Consider the following 20,831-nt stretch of genomic DNA (forward strand, 5'->3'; position numbering starts at 1 on the left):
TCAGCATTTATTTATACAGTCTGATGCAAAGCATGCCGGGAATTAGAAATCTGCTGCAACTCAATCATATTAAGTTCAGCTTACTACAATGAAATTTTGAGTTCACACATCGTTTTTTTCTATTAAGTACTTTCATTATTATTTGAGTGAAACAAACTCATTTCATTTCATTAATTTCACTGTTAGGTTTTACAGTGATATTTGCATTTCAGATCTGGTGAAGGTGTTTCATGTTCCCTCCCTCTTCTCACACATATCCCATGAGTCTTAAACGTTCTTGCTTCAGTCTCAGTAATCTGACAGCGTTGTATTGCAGTTTTCTCCCAATGGGCTGCCAAGTTCTCACTTACTAATTGTGGAAATCATGTGTAGCACTTAATTTAACCTTTAGAGATTTATAATTAGTGTCAAAAATATATGTACAGTACACCTCTCAGAGATGTTTAGTAATTAATTAGCTCTAATTAAAGGGGTTTTGTGCGTGGTGTGCCATTGCAAGATTTGGCAGTGTCAGAAATCAAACATAGAACCTATAAAAACATCCGTATTAATGTTTCTTTAGCTTGCGGGTAATAGTGGGTCACTTAAGCGCACAGAGGATGTGCTGTCTTTTCCTGAGATTACAATAAGCCTGTGCTTTGGCAGTGCTAGAGTTAGCAACAATACTCATGTCCTGTAACACTATGGTAAAATTTAGTTTTTAAATGACTTGGCCAGAAAACAATCACCTAGAACACCCTAGAAACCACTCAGAACACCTTAGAAACTGCATAGCAATGTCTTGGCAACCACTGACAACACTAAGCATGCACAATAAGCATCAGTCCTCATCATTTGATACAGTCTAGTCAAATGCCTAGTTTTAAATGTCTTGCACTTACTCCTGTTACAAATTAAAAGAATGTTCAAAGTGCTCTATGGTTATAGCACAGCATTGCAGGATTCTGAGAGAAAAGGCAGCTATAGGCACTATTCACATTCACTTTTATCTCAAGGTTTCCTTTGAAACAGAATATAAATACATTTGAATTAAGTACCAGGTAGATATTATTGAGAGCATTAATTGTCAAACCATAAGATAGGTTTACACAAAATATTAACCATGCAGTCAATTATTCTATGAAGAGTGCAAGTCTGCTATGTTGTCATTACAGATACAATATTTTAGGTTAAATTGTTGTATGTCAGATCTGGGTGAATTTGATGAAGCATGTAAAGACCATATCAGGGTATATTTCATCCCCAAATAAAATGAAAGAACATTAAAAAATATAATTTAATTGGGTCACACTTTAGATTAGGGTTCAGTTCTCACTATTAAGTAACTATTAACTACGACTATTAACTCCTAATTACTGCTTATTAATAGTTAATAGTAAGGTAAGTTTTAAGTTTAGGTATTGGGTAGGATTAAGGGATGTAGAATAAGTTAATGCAGAATAAGGCATTAATATGTGCTTTATAAGTTCTAATAAACAGCCAATATCTTAGTAATATGCATGCTAATAAGCAACTGTTTGAAGCAACTGCATTCCATATCTTTATATGAAAATAAACAAGCTGAAATCACTCCTCCTGAAAAACTTGTATTGCTTTTCTATAGCATTAAGCCTCAAATGTCAACTATACATTGGTTTGGTTTCTTCTTTACATAAAAAAGTAAACATATGCATGGTATTATAATGTTATACTAAACTTAAAATTAAAACAATGGAAACAAAAAACTTAAAATAACCTAAAACAAACAACAACATCTTAAGTACGCAGAGTGGTTTTTTTTTTTTTTTTTTTTTTTTAATAATTGTGCCTTTGAGTGATTACATAATTGTGGCATCCATAATTGTAATTATGATTAGAAATTCGATTAATTGTGCAGCCCTGCATTGTAATATCAAGTGAGACATATTGTGAGATTCACCAATAGTGTCTTGTGATTGTTTGTAGTTGTTTATTATTAATATACCAACATCAGTAGGCATGTTATGCCAGTCAGCAGATATAAGCAGTAGAACTGGAGAGAATTTGACAGCAGATGTATTTTCAGTCACTGTGTGTGGTGCATCATTGTTTAAATGACATGTTTGTAGAATAAAACAGCCTGCCATCAGGGGTCAAAATCTGATTGTTTATGCAATCCTGGTGTTGCTGTCATGTGTCTCACACTCCCCTAAAGTTCAGTGAAATCTCAAGATGATTAGAGAAGCTTTTCGTTCTATCCTTAGCTGCCAAAGTGCCCTGATTAGTGGCCAGACTGTTTGTGGGAGGGCTTGTAAACTTGTGTCCCTGTAGCAGTCGTGTGCTTGGATGTTACCTGGAACGTTACTCTGCATAGTCAGATTTTATTTTTATTTTTCATTTTATACAGTTCTTTAGCATCAAATATGATAATGTATTCTGAAAATGTAAGTATATTGTTCACATTATATATATTTTATATATTATAGTTTTTTATATTAAGCTGCCTGGCTACAGAACTAATGCTATTTTAATATATATATATAAATTTTTGATAAAGTGAATTGTTCAGTGAAAACATGAGTCAGTATAGATCAATTGTCTACATTTATAATTAGAATATAGAATGTCATTTTATTCAATCTGGACTGTCATTAAATATTTTTTTTATTCAACTACCTCCAGGTGCACTTTTATTTTTTAAACATTTTGTTATAAGAAATATGGTAAAATCTTTTTGCTCTCAGTTTGATGCACATAAAATGATTTTGTGCACAAATTTTGCTCAGAGATGATGCTCTTGAACTTCTTCAAATGTTGGATTAAAGTGCCTATTAAGGACTAAGAACTAAATGCAATTTAAGCTATAGTCTCTGTAACTGTTTCCCAAAGTGCATGAGATTAACTTCTGAACTGGGGCCTAGTTTTACTGTTGCTTATACTACACAACATGTCATTTAAAAGTGTAATACAAGTTTGACTGAAAAATTTAAAAGTCCTCATGGCATGACTAGATTGCAATTATCACAATATCTGTGTTTTCTGTAATACCATGGTGTTCTTTGGTACTTTGAAGAACCATGATAATGCCATGTTTCACTGTATGAATATGCTAATCATACAGTTCCATGGTATTGTATAGATTAAAGTACCATGGTACTTCACCAGTATTTTGTGACATTGAACTATGTCTTTAGGGTGGGTCTTTGCCTCCACATCATGCTGTAAAGTCGATTATGAAACGGTTAGATCCAGTCCTTGATTCTGATTGGTCAATAGCTGTGTTTTATTCACGATAAAACACAGCTATGACCGCTTCACCCAGTGGTTCTGTGTATCACTACACAACACCCTTAGCAACCACTCTTAGCAACGCAAACGTATATTGGTTCTTATTTGATAGTTCATTTAAAGGCCCACTGAAGTGTCTTGGAACATGCAGCATTATTCAATGTGTTGACGTAATTTCAACTGAAACAGGAAGACAGAGCGGGACATATCGAACAGCTCCGCCCCTTTTTTAAAATAGCCAATAGCTTTTCGTTTATATCACAGCATGGCCAGAGCTGTTGAGCTAAAGCTTTAGTTTCCTTCTAATCTCTAACCGTTTCTCCTCCAAATCTCCTCTATATCGATTTAAAATGCATTCTGAATTTAAATGGGTCGGCCTGCTTTCAAACACTCCCGTGTGTACTGTTTCTGTTTGAGCTCTCTGAAAAGAGCCTCAAAGATATCTATTTTACAGCATGTTTTTGAAGCGGTGATCATTGTAGCCAATCACAGACATATCTTGTGAGCATGCGAACACAGTGGCCAATCAGAGGTGGTATCATCACATTTTTAAAATTTCAGTTACCAACTTGGTACCGAAGTTGGTACTTTTGACAACCCTAGTTTAGTTAAATATACTGATTACAGACTGTGGTTTCTTGGCAAATCTGAGCACAATTTTAGACATTGTTGAAACCTCTTCTCAAACCCTACAACAGAGACATTACTAGGGTCTCCATTTAATCAAATTTCTCTCTAAATGTATGTTATATAAATATTTTTATTTTTATGGATTTGAATTTGTAATTTGTGTTGATTTGAGTTTCAGATAATGTCATTCACATTTCCATTCTCTTCCCCACAGTTTGAATTGACGTGGAAGAGAGATGCCGAGGGCGGCCCAAGGCTCCTTCGACGCCGATACTCATTTTCAAAATGAACAGTTTCCTCATCCTCCAACATCGTCTTTTGGCTCCAGTGTGAAAGCGGCCAGCTCAGCCAAAAGAATTACCTTCTACAAGAGTGGCGACGCTCAGTTCAAAGGGGTCAAGATGGCCATCCATAAACGCAGCTTCAAATGCTTTGATGCCTTATTGGATGACCTTTCCCAAAAGGTTCCTCTACCTTTTGGTGTGCGTACTATCACGACCCCCAGGGGCACCCACAGCATTAAACATTTAGAGCAGTTAGAGGACGGAGGCTGTTACTTGTGCTCTGATCGCCGCTACGTCAAGCCAATCAACATAGAAGCTGCAGGGAAGAGGCCGGCGGTCTGGCACCACCACAGCCACCCACATAATACTCGCAGGAAGCCCTCCCGACCTGAGGAACCCCCCATGGGACATCAGCACCACCATCGGCACCCCAAAAGAATTGTTCTAGTGAAAAACAATGACCCTGCTGTTAGGCGATCCATCATTCTGAGCAGACGAACTGCTCGAAGTCTTCGTGTTTCATGGACGAGATTTCTGAACTCATGCAGTGTCATGTCAAGAAACTCTACACTCTGGAGGGACGCAAGGTCAGGGAGGATTTAATTTCTTCAGCCATTCTTTAATTAGCCAGGTCAAGTATTTTAGGAGGCAGATGTCAGGTCAGGACAGAACGGCAATTTGCGTACTCTCATGTTGTATCCACACTTATGATTTTCTGGTAACACTTTAGTATAGGGAACATATATTCACTACTAACTATGACTTTTCTCTCAATAAACTCCTAATTTACTGCTTATTAATAGTAAGTTGTTAAGTTTAGGTATTGGGTAGGATTAAGAATGTAGAATAAGGTCATGTAGAATAAGGCATTATTATATGCGTAATAATTACTAATAAACAGCCAATATTCTAGTAAGATGCAAGCTAAAAAGCAACTTGTTAAAAGACCCTAAAATAAAGTGTTACCAATTTTCTTACTTCTGTGAAACACAAAAGGAGAAATTAAAGTATATGTACATTGTTCTTCCACATATATAGTGACCAGCGGTGCTATAAAGGACCAAAAAGCACCATAAAAACAATCCATATCACTTGTTTGCTAGTGTTCTGAGGAACGGACCAAAATTGTATTAAAAAGTCATTATTTACTGAAAATCTTGCCCTCCACCATAGCTCTAATATCTTCTTCATGCATGCACATTTTCCGTATTGATTGATTGCCAGTGGTTTTTATGTCTCATAACTAAATGTTTGAATGTGTGTATGCACTATTTGAGCACTATAGGGCAGAGTTTCAGCAAATAATGCATTTTTATAACAAATTTTGTGACATATTTGTCCTTTTTTGAGTGTGACAACCCCATGCAATGCTCATGTACAGTAGTATGTAAAAGAACTTTCTGCAAAACATCTACTTTTGTGTTTAATGAAAGTCATACAGGTTTGAACAGATATTAAGAGGATGAATAAATGACTCCTGGGGCCGTATTCACAAAGCATCTTAAGGCTAAAAGTAGCTCCTAACTTGCCGATTTAGGAGAAACTCTTAAAAATAATGGGCGTGTCAGTCCTAATTTTAGGAGTCCTACATTTTTGCTCTAAGAGTATTTCACAAAGCATTTTAGCACTAAAACTAGCTCCTAAGTCTGTGAAATGATAGGAGTAGTCAAGAGGACTCCTAAATCACTAAGACCAAATCACAAACAATCCTAATCCACCTAAAGACACTGTACACCATTGAGGCAATAGCAATAGAGCCTTAGGTGCTGAACCTTTTCTTCATAAATGTAATACATTGATTTATAGATTTGAATCTACGATGAGATGCCAAAAATAGGCCTAAATCTTTAACAAATAAATAAAAATTGTCAGATTACCATTGGCAGTGGTTTTCATGACCTCACATTTACAAATGATTGAGGGCTCCGAGCTTGGAATTTAGCCAAAACCCAAAGTTATCTCCGTATCCCCAGCCGAAAGTGGAGTGGGGTGGCGGAGAGACGCAAAAAACTGTTGAAGTAACTATAGGCGAGTCGGCTCTCGTCTGTGTATATATTCCTCCTCTCGAGCTGATTAGAAAGACCTGTGTTCCTTCCAAAATTTGTTTATAAAACATCATTTGTCGCTTGAATTCTGCATTCTCTTGAAATGCAGACATCCAAGAGGACAATTACTAGTTTAATTAGTGACACTTGAATATGGTAACATTTTATTAAAAAAAACTTTATTTGAATAGGGCAATATTTGTGTTTTAAAACCTTTATTTTAATATGGAAACATGATACCTCATTCTACAATATTTCTATGATTAAATCGCTGACTCCTCCCCCATCAGCCAATCACGGCGTGCATAGTCCATAACAACGAGGTCAACCCCGCCCTTACTCTTAGTTTAAGACTTCAGTCTATTCCTTAGTAAAAGTTGGTCTCCGCAGCTTTGTGAATAGGTTTTAAGAGAAAACTCTTAGCTAAGAACTTTTACTGTTATTTAGGAGAACTCTTAGTGGTAAGATAAAATGTTTTGTGAATACGGCCCCAGAATTCTAAGTACTGTTTTAACTATTTCTTATCATTTAAACATTTAGTGTTTAATTGGTTGAATTGCATATTTACATACATGAATATGCTGCTATTGTCATTGGAGAGAACCATTATGTTTGAGTTTTGATGATTTAAGGGTTCATAATTCTAAAATGAGTCTATTTAGTGAAACTGTGTTAAGCACCAGTCACTAATAAGGTTAAATTTCAGTTAAAATGTTGATGTTAGAAGGTAGCTGCCTATGTAGACAGTGATCGTAAGTATTCGTCTCTAAGTGGATTTGACTCATATGTCTTTTGTCTATATACTGCTCTCCACAGATTGACAACATTCAGAGTCTGATGCAGTGTCCTAGTGTGCTGGTCTGTGTGGGTCGAGAACCCTTCAGACCACTGCTCATGGAAAGCTTAAAGAAGCTCTCAGATGAAAAGCTTCCAGGAATGGGCACAAGGTCTCACTCTAGTATCTGCAGTGAAGGTCATGAAAGCAAAAAGAATGGTAAATATTTTCTCTTATTGTGTCCACAGTTCAGGTTAAATATTGTTTACATTTATTTGTTTTAGGTGAATCATTAAAGTGATTAACAACCCATCTACCCACGTGTCTCTAATAATAGAATGAAGGTGAAATAACAATCCACCTCCAACTCAAATGCAGTTAATGTATTATCAACGCTGGTGAATCAAGAACCTGTTTCAAATATACCTCATTAAAATTAAAATGTTATTATCCTTAATTAATTAATATTTTTTCTATTATTTTGTTTTAACAGTTAACTTTGGCCTGGAGACAAAGAAAAGCATTATCCATCCAAGATCTGACTCGAGTAATAGATCTACAAGATTCTCTCTTTCTTCAGAAAAGTCCTATCAGAATGGATTATGTATGACACCAGGACAGTCCGGTTGCGTCAGCTCCTGTCCTTACGTTAAAGAACTCGTAGTGAATGATGACATTGAGAAGAGAGTGCTTGTTAACAAAGATGGCAGCGTTTCTGTGGAGATGAAGGTTCGCTTTCGGCTCTTCAACGATGAGACTCTCCAGTGGTCCACCGAGATCAAAAAATCAGCCACAAAAGTGAATGACACTGGCTCCATAAAAGACGGTGATTATCTTCAAGCTAAAGCTGAGTATTCAGACCCAGACTCCATCTCTCCATCTGAAGAGACTGATGAAGCCTTTGCAACAAAGTTGCATCAGAAGCATCTTGAGGAGACACTTTGTCAGAACTGTTGCAACCACTGCCAAGAGTATGACATCTGGAAAAACCCCATGCATAAAGACCCGGGGGCCTGCAAATCACCCAGTTCCAGTGGATCCTCTCACAGAGTTGTACGCAAAAAGTCATCAGTGGATAGTACGCGCACAATTTCTCGCTCCAGTGGGGAGTACACTGAGCATGTGGTGGAAAAGGCCTCATGCTTTCAGCAGACAATGGAGGAAGGGGACACCAGAGTAGAATACTGTGCAGTAAGTCATTGCTGCAATCGAAGTGAAGTGTCATCTGCTGGAATCACGTCAAAAAGCAAAAGGTCTTGTGAGGACAGCTGTGAGAGTCACATTAAAAGTAGATGTTCTCATACTGAACCTGAAATCTCTCCTATGCCACATTGTGAGGTCTTTAAGGTCATGGAAGAGCGTCCAATTTCTGCAGTCAGCAACTCATCCAATGTGCTTGAGTCTTTGAAGGAAGATCAGGATGATGATTATGATGACCTGCCTCCAAGCATCTCGAGAGCAACAGACTGGTCTCAAAGTGAAAGTGATGATCAACCCAAATGTGCTCATTGTTGTGGCTGCCAGACTTCACCAAGATCTTATTTGTACCCCAGACCTCCAAGTAAAGAATCAAGCAGTGTTGTTAACTCACTGAAGCTGAAAAAGTATAAAACCACTTTTGCAGCACCAGTAGAGCCAGACGGGATGAGTACGACATCTCCAGTTTCAAAAGTGTCCTCCAGGTCCCATCCATGTCACTGTGGAGCCATAACCCCAAGTTCAGCTGCATCTGGTCAGCAGCACAGGCCTGAGGGGAGGGCTTGTAGTACAATTTCTAGACATAGCCAAGCGTCTTGTAAATCTAGAGGCCAAGCAAGCAACCATGGAATCAATGCTCTGGAGATATGTGACGGTAATGCTGAAAACAGATCTTTAAGTCCCACGTCAGGTGTGTCAAGAAGATCTGGCAAGTCTTCTGTATGTTCATGCAATCCAGAGGGGAACGATCCAGAGAAAGCTGATTCCACATTGTTGAAGTCAAACAAATCTGCTGCATCCACTTCAAATGCTCATGAAAACTGTGAAGCTGTTAATAATACATTGGAAGTGGAAGCCACACGGGAACACTCTGAGTCTGCCCTGTCTAAAAATTCAAATGCCTCTTCTACTTCAAAAATCTCCAAAAGGTCCAACTGCTCTGCTCATGAAATGTGTTCTATTGGGAAATCATTGAAATATGAACATAATGAAGCAGAAAGAGTTGAAGAAAGAACCAAAAGTGCCACATCAGCAATGTCAGCCAGGTCAGACTTTATTATTTCAGAGAGAGAGCCCACACCAGCCTTGGTCCTGACAGAAACGGATGAAGCTGAAGAAAAAAGCAAGAAAGAGCTGTCAGCCCAATTTCTATGCATTCAAATTTATCAGCTATATCGAGGACATCCTTCAAATCAAAATCTGCACATTCAGAGAAAGCTAAAATGCCTAGATCTTGTAGTCCAAATGATTTCAAAGAAGTGCCATCAAAGTTACTTAATCCTCAGGGTGATAAATCAGCAAGTGCTGCTGCTCAAAATCATACCACGTCAAATAATCATTGTGGACAAGACACAGAGTTTCTTCAAGAAGTGAGATCAGCTAGTGCCATGTCTAATAAATCAAACCAATCTTCTGAACATCCATCACATACATCAGAGCAAACAACTAGGTCTGTCAAATCTTGTTGCGACTTACAAGACAAAGCCACTCCAAAGTCCAGCCTTTTTGATATTCAGTGTGAGCCGGAAACTGAAGTAACCACAGAAGAAAGACTATGCAGTTCACTGTCCAACTGCTCAAAAACTTCTGTAAAGTCAAATGTATCCTCAAAGCATTCACCCACAGAGTCTAAATCTACAGAAAGAGTTCACAGTGCAATGTCTATTAAAACAAATGCATCTAAAGGGTCATGTAAGTCCTGCAAATCAAACCACAACTTTTCAGAAAACACAGTTACCTCAGTACCAAATGATGTAACACCTGAAGAATGTGCAAGTCCAAAAAGCGAGTCAAAGAGAGCTACCAGCACAATGTCTCAGACCTCAGAAAAGTCTAATGCCTGCTCTGAAAGATCTGTCAAATCCAGTGCAAAGAGCCCTGCATTCCAGGAAATGGACAATGGCAAAGACATGACACAGAATGCCTTAACTGTGACCTCTCCATTACCTAGGACAAAGAGGTCTCCATCTCCTAGATCAAACAATGACACTAAAATTAAGAAGACTAATAGCAGAGCAACTAGTGGGATGTCAGTAAGCTCTAATGTATCATTGCAATCACAAAGATCCAGTAAATGTAATTGTCACAGCTCCTCAAGTTGTAATTTGAGAGAGACAAATCCTGAGAAGCTAAAAGAGGATTGCAAAGATGAATCTGAAGAAAGCTTGTTAGGAAAATCAAAACTATCAGCTAAATCTCTTATCAATAACATTAAGTCTTCAGGCAACCAGTTTGATGAGCCTCTAAGCCCAACATCAACAGCATCTGTTTCTCTTGGACTAGGAGAAGAGCACAAGGGTGAAGACTTTGATGAACAATCAATCAGTGGCATATCTGCCACCACAGAGGACGGTGGACATAAGATAGAGAATGTAAATGGAGTGGATGCTGAGGAAAGGCCAATGACAGAAATGTCTGTGAACTCTGCAATTTCAGACAGTCCCAGAAAGTCCCATCACAAGATTTGCAAGACTCCTGTTCAAGCCCTCTCGCCTGTCTCAGCTGAAAGCATCATGTCAGCAGAACTGAAGAAGAGAAAGTCAGGAAGCCAGTTAAATGAAAACAACATCAGAGTGCCCTCCACTTTGTCACTGTCATCTTCACGAAGTAAGTCACCCTCCAGAGTTTCACAGAGAAGTGCTAAAAATACAGTTATGAAAGAGAGAGATTGTGAAGCTGTCAACAACACCAACCATGCAGAAATGACTGAAATGTCCTCAAAACATGACCAAAGTGAAACAGCTTCTGGAAAAGCTACACCAGCAAGTGACTGTTTACACTCTTCAAAAACTCTTCAAATGTCTAAAAATAGCCAAAGTACCAGAGATAGTGATAAAAGATCTAAATGTTCTTCCCAATGTTTGGAAATAAATGGACTGAATATAAAATATAACAGAGACAATGATGGGGAGATGGTTAAGTCTCTTAAAACATCCACATCAGACAGAAGATCTGTGAAAAATTATACATCCAGGCCAAATTCAGCAGTAATGTCTGATATTTCCCAAAATTGTAGAAGTCTACCACAACAGATGCCAAACAAGATAAAAGCATCAGACAATCATCCTGATTCCTCAAGTGACAGTGTTTTATCTCAGGCACTTTCAGCAGCAGATTTGTTGAGAGATATTATTGATAATGCTAGACCAGTGAGTAGAGGATCAAAGTCAGTTACCTCCAGCAAAAATGTTGACAAGGTAGAAAATAAAAGCCAAAAAGCAGTAGGAGCAAACATGAGGAAGTCAACAACTCATCAGATTGCAACAACAAGGAACTGGTGCCGTCATGCTTACCGAACACTTCCCCTATAGAAGTTGTGAATGACTGGCTTAGGAACATTCCCATTGAAGGCCATGTTTATGAAATGGATGTGGAACTCACTGAATATATGACCCTGGCTCAAGGTGTTGAGGAAACTTCTGAAAAGGACAAAGGTGAGGAACCAGAAAGTATAACTTGAGGTAGAGGAACCTTGTGAGGATCAAGCAGGTGAGAATCATATTCAGCAGGAGACCAATGACAGTTGCGGTGAAAAAGCACAATTGGAAACTCATGAAATGGATCCTAACCCTGAAGCTTTAACCAAACAAGACAGTTTACAAAAGCAGTGCCATTCTTCGGTTCAGGTCATGAAGGTTTTATTGGGTCCAAAACTAGACAGATCCACTAGTTTACCTGAAGTCTCCCCTGTTTATGGCAGAAGATTAAGTCAGTCTGCTCAAGGACTGTTGGACTGCCTTGCAAATTTACGATTGATTGACTCAGACTCTAAAAATGAAAAACATCGTAAATATAATGAAATCATGATGATTCTACAGTCTCTCTGGCTCCAAAAGCCCTCTGAGGATGAACAGAAAAAGCAGAACACAAAGGAACATCGGTCCGAGGATGAATTTAACCCACGGTCTTCATCTGGGGTTGATGTAAGCGGCGGTTCCACTGGCTCTGTTAAAGGTAGCATGAATGGCTTAGTAGAAAAAATAGAGACAACTCAAGGCACAATACCACCAATTGCCGAACGAGAAGCCTCAGTGCAAGATAAAGATGAAGAAGAAAATGAGAAAAGTCTACAGCTCCTGCATTTGAATGTTTAGATCCATCCAAAGTTCTCTCAGATCCAGTTACTCCAGACATTGCAGAGCGAGTACAGGGGAGTCCAGTAAATACACAACTGGATGAAGACCAAGAAAATGGCATATTACACAAAGATGACATTGAAAGTAGTGAGAATAAGAATGATTCAGATCAAACACCACAAACAACCTCTTATAAGAGCTCTGGGAATGAGAGTTACACAATGAAATCTCAAGAAAATACAAGCTCAGGAACTCCACCGTCTGTTCAGAGAGCTCCGCTTACCAAAAGAGTTTCACAAGACCCAGATCCCATTTGGGTACTGAGCTTATTAAAAAAGTTAGAAAAGCAGTTCATGTTGCATTATGCAGATGCCATGGCAGAATTCAAAGTGAGGTGGGATTTGATGACAACGAGATGCTCGATACAATGATCAGCGAACTGAAAGAGGAAGTACACAAACGGATTCAGTTAAGTATTAACCGAGAACTGCAAAAAATCCAAAGTCGGGCTGGAAGGGGTCCGAGACCTCCGGGAAATACTCTATCAAGAGAGTCTACGGCGCAGACTGAACAGCGACGCAAACGTCTTCGGGTCATGCGCAATAAGTCCATCTCCATGTCAAGGAGTGATGAAAATTACACTGCTTCAGGTACGGAAAACAGTGATCAACGCAGTGATGATGAATACTGCCCTTGTGATGCATGCATGAAAAAGAAAATGGCGTCCAGAGCAGTCCAGCAAGCTCAGGCTTTGAGTTTGGCTCCAGTTATGATGGAATTTGATCTGCGGAAAATTTTACAAATGAAAAAGGATCCAGCCAAACCTCTAGAATCAAAGCCAGAAGAACAACGTACAACCAACTTGACTTGTGGAGTTGATAAAGAAGAAAAAAACTTAGAAGTAGTTCATGAAGAGGTAGAAGATACAAATAACGATACTAGAGGCCATGATGTTGAGACGGCAGATCAAGAAGAGCCAGGTGGTGATCTCAATGCAGTAGACGAAGGCAAAAATGCAAACAACATCAAAGATGTATCTTTAGACTCTGAGATAAGAGATCCAAATGAAGAGGAAACAAATGACAAAAGAGAGTTGGTGATGTGGAAGGTGGTGAAGATGAGGAGAAAGAAGGTGAGCATGTGAAAGAAGTTGTAAATGGTAAGACAGACACTGAGGGGAAAGAGAAAGTACAGTTTGTTGAGGAAGAAACTGAAAAAGGAGATACAGAAGAGGATGATGAGGATAAAGTCAGTCTTAAGGGAGATGCAGCAAATGCAGAAAACAGTGATATGGCTGCAAAGGCAGAAAAAGAGAATGAGATGACAGAAACTGGTGAGGAAACCGAATCAGGTGACAACGGAGCAGAAACTGAGATTGGGGAAGAGAGTACACAAGACAAGTCTGCAGAAGATGGTAGTGAAATAAAGTCAAATAAAGAGTATACACCTGAAACTACTGAAGGTGAAAAGTCAGATGAGACACCAAATGAAGAGTCTGACAGTGACAAGAATGCTGATGGAAACCAAGATGGATCTGAAGAGGACGATGGGACATCAGACACAGGACAGGACGAGGACCGGCCTGAGGGAAAAGCCAATGTGCCAAAGGTAAAGATCGAGGTTGAGGTCAGAGGAGACACAGAAAATGAAACAGACAAATGTAGCTCTGTTGAGGAAGATTTTGAGAACGATAAATCTGATGAAACCATTGATGATGGCTGTGAGAGCACACTACCAAAGCAGGTAACAAGAACATCAATGGAATCTCAACCAGGATCAGTGGAGAACTGCACAAATCAGACAGCGCAAGCTAAACTGAAAGATCTTCAGAGTTTCATGGAGAGTGTTGAAAGTCAAGGAGACAACATGGTTGTGATTACTAAACAACCACCATACAAAGAGCCACATAGACCAGGAAACCAAAAGAACATGTGCAATGGCTTGACTGAATGGCAAGTGTCTCCTAAAATAAGCAACAGGACCAGTAAACAAAAGAATACAAAGGATGGACAATAATGTTATGGTAAAAATTAAAAAATATTTCATTTGAAAAACCCTCATATAAAGCACTTTATTTTTGATTACTTATGTTTTTTTTAGGTGGGAATTTAATGTTTAGGATAATTAATCTGAATTAAGTAATTGAACCTGAATTAATCAAAGACATCTAAACAGCTAAAGAGAACTTTGAAGAGATTTCAAAACTATATATTGTACAATTCTGTATATTTCCACGTAGTCAAGGTATTTTATTGAAACTGTTAAAAAGTTAAAGAGACCAGACTTTTATTGACTTCTATTTAATGTATGGAATCATATACACAGGCAGTGAAATACTGCATATACAGAGTCTCACAATAGCAGAATAATGTACATTTTACTGATAAATGTTGAATTCTCAGGGTGCTGAATGTTAAAAGAATTATTATATACATGCATTGTTCAACCAAACCTCAACCAAGGTTAGCATTGCATTACATGTAGTTAATAGCTAAATGGCACAATTATATTTCAAAGTATATAACTGCAGATTTGTAAGAATGGGCTATTACCCACATTTATATGAGAGACATTCAGTTCAGCAGCAGCCAATGACTGTATATTTCGAAATGACTTAATTTTTAAGTCAAAAGGTTTTCTTATGCTGCTAAGTGGTGCTTGATGCTGTATTTTACATCGTAAAACATCTTGCCAGATGTGGTACTTAAAGCATCCTTGACCAAGGTTTGTTGTATGTTGCTATTGTATTGTAACATTTAATAAATGCTCAATTCTGAGAATGCCAATTGTTGTTTTCATAACAGGCCAATGTCGACACAGTAAACTGAACAGCAGTATAATATTTAGTGATTGCTTATTATTGCATGTTTAGGGTTCAGGGTTTATTCTAAACCCTCATCCATAAGGCCAGAAACATGCTCAGTATTCAAATGCAGAATGCTTGAACAATTGTGTGACAAACATTCCAAAGTCACCAAACGCTATTATACTGTATGTGTTGCTTCAAGTATCTAGCTATAAACATATCAACTTTGACTGACTTGCTCAGCAAGATTCTTTTTATTGTTCCTCCACCATGGCAGTTTTTTAACCAAAGAGTGGTGCCAAATTTGTTCAGATTTGTGTTGCTAATAGTGTTTTCATCTACACTTGTGTATAGTACAGTATGTTTCAGGCATAATTTATCATTATCCTGTTTATGCTTCAAACACAAATGATTCCACAAAACAGACTTACAGATTTTTACATTGCAGACAATTAACAGGCAAGTTTTGCACAGGTAAGCACCACTATAACATGTTTTTTGTTTATTTTTTCATGATGATGATGTTCTTCATTGTCAAACATTCATTGTCAGTATTCAGTGATATTGGTGGGTACACACACTTAAGCACAAATACTTGCTGCAGACTTTGAGTCCAGCAGCTTGAATAGTTTTTGCGTCATCCTAATCTCATTGCCTTTGCATTGGAGTATCTTTAGCTGGGTGAGAGGATTGAGGTTGACTTGCATCAGTCATTAATCTTGTACAGCTATTAGTCAATAGGGTGGAAATATATAATTCAGCAGTGTGCATTGACTGTCACACTGGCCTGCACTTTACAGCAAATTTACAGGAAACCATCAATCTCACATAGCCTGTGTGTGTTTATTATTTTCCCAATGTAATGCCCCCTTGTGTTGTGTTTTGAAATCACAGGCCAGGGAAGTTTAACATAAAGGGATAGTTTAGTTCACCTAAAAATGAAAATTCCTCCATTATTTACTTACCCTCAAGACATCCAAGGTGTATATGACTTTCTTCTTTCAGATGAATACAGTCAGGAGATATATTTAAAAATGTCCTGGCTATTCCAAGCTATATAATAACAGTGATTGGGGGGCCTGAAAAAAGTGCATCCATCCATCATAAAAGTAATCCATACAGCTCCAGGGGGTTAATAAGAGCCTTCTGAAGTATAGAGATGGGTTTTTGTAAGAAAAATATCCATATAATCTAAAATAACTAGGTTCAGCAGATGACTGCACAAGTCAACTTGCGCCACGAGAGTAACCCATGATGTAATATTTGATGTAGGAGTATCGTAAGCTTAGACCCCTCTCACAGTTTAAACAAATAGGGGTATTAATAGGGGGTTAAACAAACTGAAGCACTCTCCCGTTTTATTTAAATCCTCCGACATTTCTCTTTAAAATTTCAAAAAAAAAATTTAAATTAAAGGATTAGTTCACTTTCAAATACAATTTTCCTGATAATTTACTCACCCCCATGTCATCCAAGATGTCAATGTCCTTCTTTCTTCGGTCGAAAAGAAATTAAGGTTTTTGATGAAAAAATTCCAGGATTATTCTCCTTATAGTGGACTTCAATGACCTCAAAATGGTTGAAGATCAAAATTGCAGTTTCAGTGCAGCTTCAAAGGGCTTTAAACAATACCAGACGAGGAATAAGGGTCTTATCTAGCAAAATGATCGGTCATTTAAAAAAAAAATGTAAATGTATATGCTTTATATAAACAAATGATCGTTCCACCAAAACCACACTTTCGTATTCTTCAAAAAGCTTACGCTGTATTCCTCTTCCTTAGAAAATCAGCCAAAGTCTCTAGAGCCTGTTTTATCAAGTGTTATTTCTCCAGATCAAACTGGATTTATTAAGAATAGACTTTTCTTTTGATAATATAAGATGTCTCCTTAACATTCTTTACTCACCTTCTCTGTCAAGAACCCTAGAACTGGTCATCTCTATGGACGTAGAAAAGGCGTTTGATAGAGTTGAGTGGCAGTATTTATTTTATACTTTTAAAAGCTTTGGGTTTGGAACAAAATTCATTTCATGAAGTAGGCTTTTATATAATTCCCCTTTAGCTAGTGTTCAGACAAATAATTGTCATTCTAAGTATTTCCCTCTAGGTCGAGGGATGAGACAGGGGTGCCCGCTCTCGCCTCAGCTCTTTGCCCCTGGCGGTTGGCATGTAGTATGACTGGCATTGTTAGAGGAGGTGTCGAGCACAGGTTATCCCTATATGCTGATGACCTCTTGCTATTCGTTTCTGATTTAGACAGTTCAGTGCCCACTGTGTTAAACCTATTTGTGCAGTTTGGTCACATATCAGATTATAAATGAATCTGATGCCTATTAATTCTGCTGCCTTAAATTATCCTCTGTAAGCACTGCCTTTTAAGACATCTCTGCACAACTTTACATATCTAGGCATCTGTGTGACCAAGATATTCTCAGATTTATTCAATAATAACGTCACTACACTGATTAATAATTTAGTTCAAGACTTTAAGCATTGGTCTCTTTAAGCATTGCTCCATTGGTTTCACACAGATGGGTCTGAGATTGTTCCATCTTGGCTCTACATTGAAAACACCTCTTGCAAGCTTTCATCTTTGTCAGCACTCCTCTGTCTCCCGACCACACTATCTGCAGTAAAATATTCCAAAAATGTGTTAATTATTAATAGCCTTAAGATTTGGATGCAGTTTTTGTGTCATTTTGAGATTTAGACTACCCCCTTGTCTTCTCTCATATACTCTAATCCTTTATTTCTCCCCTCTACCATGGATAGAGCATTTGCTTCTTGGAAGGAGTGTGGTCTTGTCTCTTTTGCGGATTTGTATATTGATATTTTTAGATATTTACAGATTCGAGATTTTGCATGTAAACAATTTCCAAATTTCCCAAACAAACCTCCAGCCTCTGAGGTTGATATGATTCTAAGTGTTCGTCCATGTCAAAGGGGGTCCATTTCAAATCTTTATAATGCAATCTCTTTTCAGTCTATATCTACCATTTCACTTTGTATCACCTGGTCACAAGAGATTGGTTTAGAAATAGATGAAGAGACTTAGGCAGAAATTCTCAATCGGGTTCACACCTCTTCTATTTGTGCTCATCATGGAATGATACAATGTAAAGTTGTCCACAGAGCTCATTGGTCTAAGAGTCGACTGGCTCGTATTAATCCTGCTATTGACCCTAAATGTGATAGATGCCACTCCAGTCCTGCCACTCTAATATATATGTTTTGGTCCTGCCCTACCCTCTCTCCATTTTGGTTGTCTGTTTTCTATTCCCTTTCAGTTATTTCCTCGTGCAACATTCAACCCTCTCCTATCATTAGCCTGTTTGGTGTCCTGCCTGCTGATCACTCTTTGCCCCATTAGTTTGCTGATTTTATTGCATTCCTCACATTGCTGGCCAGACGACAAATTTTGCTTAACTGGAAAAACTCCCATCCCCCATCACACGCTTTGGTGGATTAAAGACACCTTATATTGCTTTAAATTTGAAAAAATTAGACTTTCCACCGGCCGAGTACATCATTTTCTAAAATTTGGAAGCCCTTTGTAGCCTACATACAAACTCTGCAAACTCTTAATCTGTCTAATTAAAACCTCTTCATTCCAGCTAGTAAATTTTATTTTAGCATTGATATGTAGAATTCAGTTTTAAGTGTACCTAATTCTTTGTCTCTCTGCCTCAGTTATTTCTCAGTTTTCCATTGTTATCCTCTGATGAGAATGCATTTATATATTTATTTTATTTCTACTACTACTTTTTTATCATTGTTATTATTTCTATGTATTCATTTATTGTATTTTTTTTTTTTAACTTTTTTGTTTATTTTCTTTCACCCTGAATTAATCGTACAAAACCATAAACATTTTTTTTTTTTTTATTCATTTTAGACTTCTAATGCGTGACCGGTGTTTTGCCTCTGTGCTTCCGTGTTCGTCATTATGTCATGCGTCAGGTCAGAGGTCACTCTTCCGCCGCAAATTGCTGTGTACGGCCATCTGCCAGAAGCTAGTTATTATAGTTAATAAAGTTTTAATTATATTGAATTACTTTTATGATGGATGGAAGGATTTTTTTTCAAAATCAGGCTTCTTGGAAGAGCAAGGAATCTTGGAAGAGCCAGGGCCCTCATTCAGTGCAAAGAAAAGATTCTATATTTTGTCCTACGAATGAAATTTAGAATGTGCCTAAGTACAAGAAAATCCATATTTATCAAATGTGCGCACACAGTTCTTACGCACATGAGTAAGCAATCATTGTTGATAAATCCCACATGTGCGTAAGTACCATGCTTGTTCACATTCATTAGCATTCGGAAACGCCTCCAATTATCCATATATGGTGACAACACTTCCCTTTAAAAATCACGTGATTGTGTTTTTTCCTCACAGCAATAATGGCAAAGAGAGCACTCTATGCTGTCGCCAAGCAGATCAGCACAATCTTGCTAAACATTGTTTGCCAATTCTTCCAATAACACAAGATATGCCATTGAGACAAACATTTTTCACAGCTGTCTTTTATAGGGTTTGACACCAATTACGCATCGTGTTTAAAACCAGTGGTGTAATGTAACGAAGTAGTAATACTTCGTTACAGTACTTAAGTATTTTTTGGGAGAATCTGTACTTTACTTGAGTTTTTATATTTCTGTCAACTTTTACTTTTACTCCACTACATTTCCTAAATAAAATGTATACTTTTACTCCGATACATTTTCCCAAAGCATTTTCGTTACTTACTACAAAATAAAGTCGGAAGAACACAGACTGCAAGCAAGCATGTGCAAACAAGTGCTCGCACAACCACGGTTGATTTCATTTTCCAGGTTGTGTCCGTTGCTGGAGCAGTGCACTGTCATTATACAGTACGAGAGCGACCTCTAGAGGTGAAATAAAAACTATCACTGATGCCTCGTAGAGTTTGTTTTGACACGTGATGTGAGGCTGCGCACTGCACAGAGCAGGACACTTCAAAAACAGATTTAAAACAGACAACAAAACGGTATGTTATACAGCGTACACTACAGTACAAGTTTTCATATCGTTATAAAGTAATTAGTTTGTTGAGTAGTGTCATGATCACTAGTGAGAGTGCCCTAATCAGCCACTAGAGAGCACTCCATCCCGGACTCTTGTTTTCACCCATTGGACTACATTACCCATACTCACTTCCCGGACTCATTACATCTTGTCATTGCAACCAGCTGTTTTGTGTTTGTTCATTAGTGTCTGTCTATTTATACCTGGTTTGTCTCTGCTCTTATTATGGTGTTTTCATGTATGGTTTCCCGGTTCTCCATTTTGGTTTTTGGTTTTCATGTTTCGTGTTTTTTTGAATGGACTGCCTTTATGGATTCTGACCCTTGCCTGTCTGTGGATTACGTTTCTGGATTTCCCCAATAAAATGCTGCAAATGGATCTTGTTTCCTGGACTTTGTGATTTCTTTTTGTGTGTAAAGATGGTCATTTTTAAGCATAACTGTTTGGATTTATATGAAATGGTAACACTACAATAAGAGTCCATTTGTAACATTAAATAAGGTTAATAAAAGTATTGTTAATTTTTAATTCCAACATTTACATTTTAAAGTTGTCTCTTACATTATTTATAATGCACTATGAATTAACATGAACGATCAATGTATAATTAATATATTAGTATTTTTTATATTTAAAAATTACAATAAACATTTAGCCATTTTTTCAATCTTGCTGCTCAAACTGTGTATAGAACTATTTTTAATAATATTTTTTGCTCCTTTTG

The 20,831-nt window shown here is 37.7% G+C and overlaps 1 protein-coding gene across 1 annotated transcript in view; it reads left to right on the forward strand.

Moving 5' to 3' along the window:
• rp1l1a (rp1 like 1a) overlaps nucleotides 1–15,030 on the forward strand; it is a 21,412-nt gene extending 6,382 nt beyond the window's left edge. Inside the window, 10 exon segments of the mRNA XM_048192353.1 lie at nucleotides 4,091–4,674; nucleotides 4,677–4,747; nucleotides 7,022–7,199; nucleotides 7,474–9,547; nucleotides 10,129–10,210; nucleotides 10,394–10,716; nucleotides 11,397–11,628; nucleotides 11,630–12,243; nucleotides 12,246–12,652; nucleotides 12,655–15,030. Coding sequence (XP_048048310.1) covers nucleotides 4,113–4,674; nucleotides 4,677–4,747; nucleotides 7,022–7,199; nucleotides 7,474–9,547; nucleotides 10,129–10,210; nucleotides 10,394–10,716; nucleotides 11,397–11,628; nucleotides 11,630–12,243; nucleotides 12,246–12,652; nucleotides 12,655–13,397 — 5,286 coding nt within the window. The 5' untranslated portion in view covers nucleotides 4,091–4,112 and the 3' untranslated portion in view covers nucleotides 13,398–15,030.
• Nucleotides 15,031–20,831: the final 5,801 nt, after the last annotated feature.

This window comes from Megalobrama amblycephala, linkage group LG5 (assembly GCF_018812025.1).
Source record: "Megalobrama amblycephala isolate DHTTF-2021 linkage group LG5, ASM1881202v1, whole genome shotgun sequence".
Lineage (NCBI taxonomy): Eukaryota > Metazoa > Chordata > Actinopteri > Cypriniformes > Xenocyprididae > Megalobrama > Megalobrama amblycephala.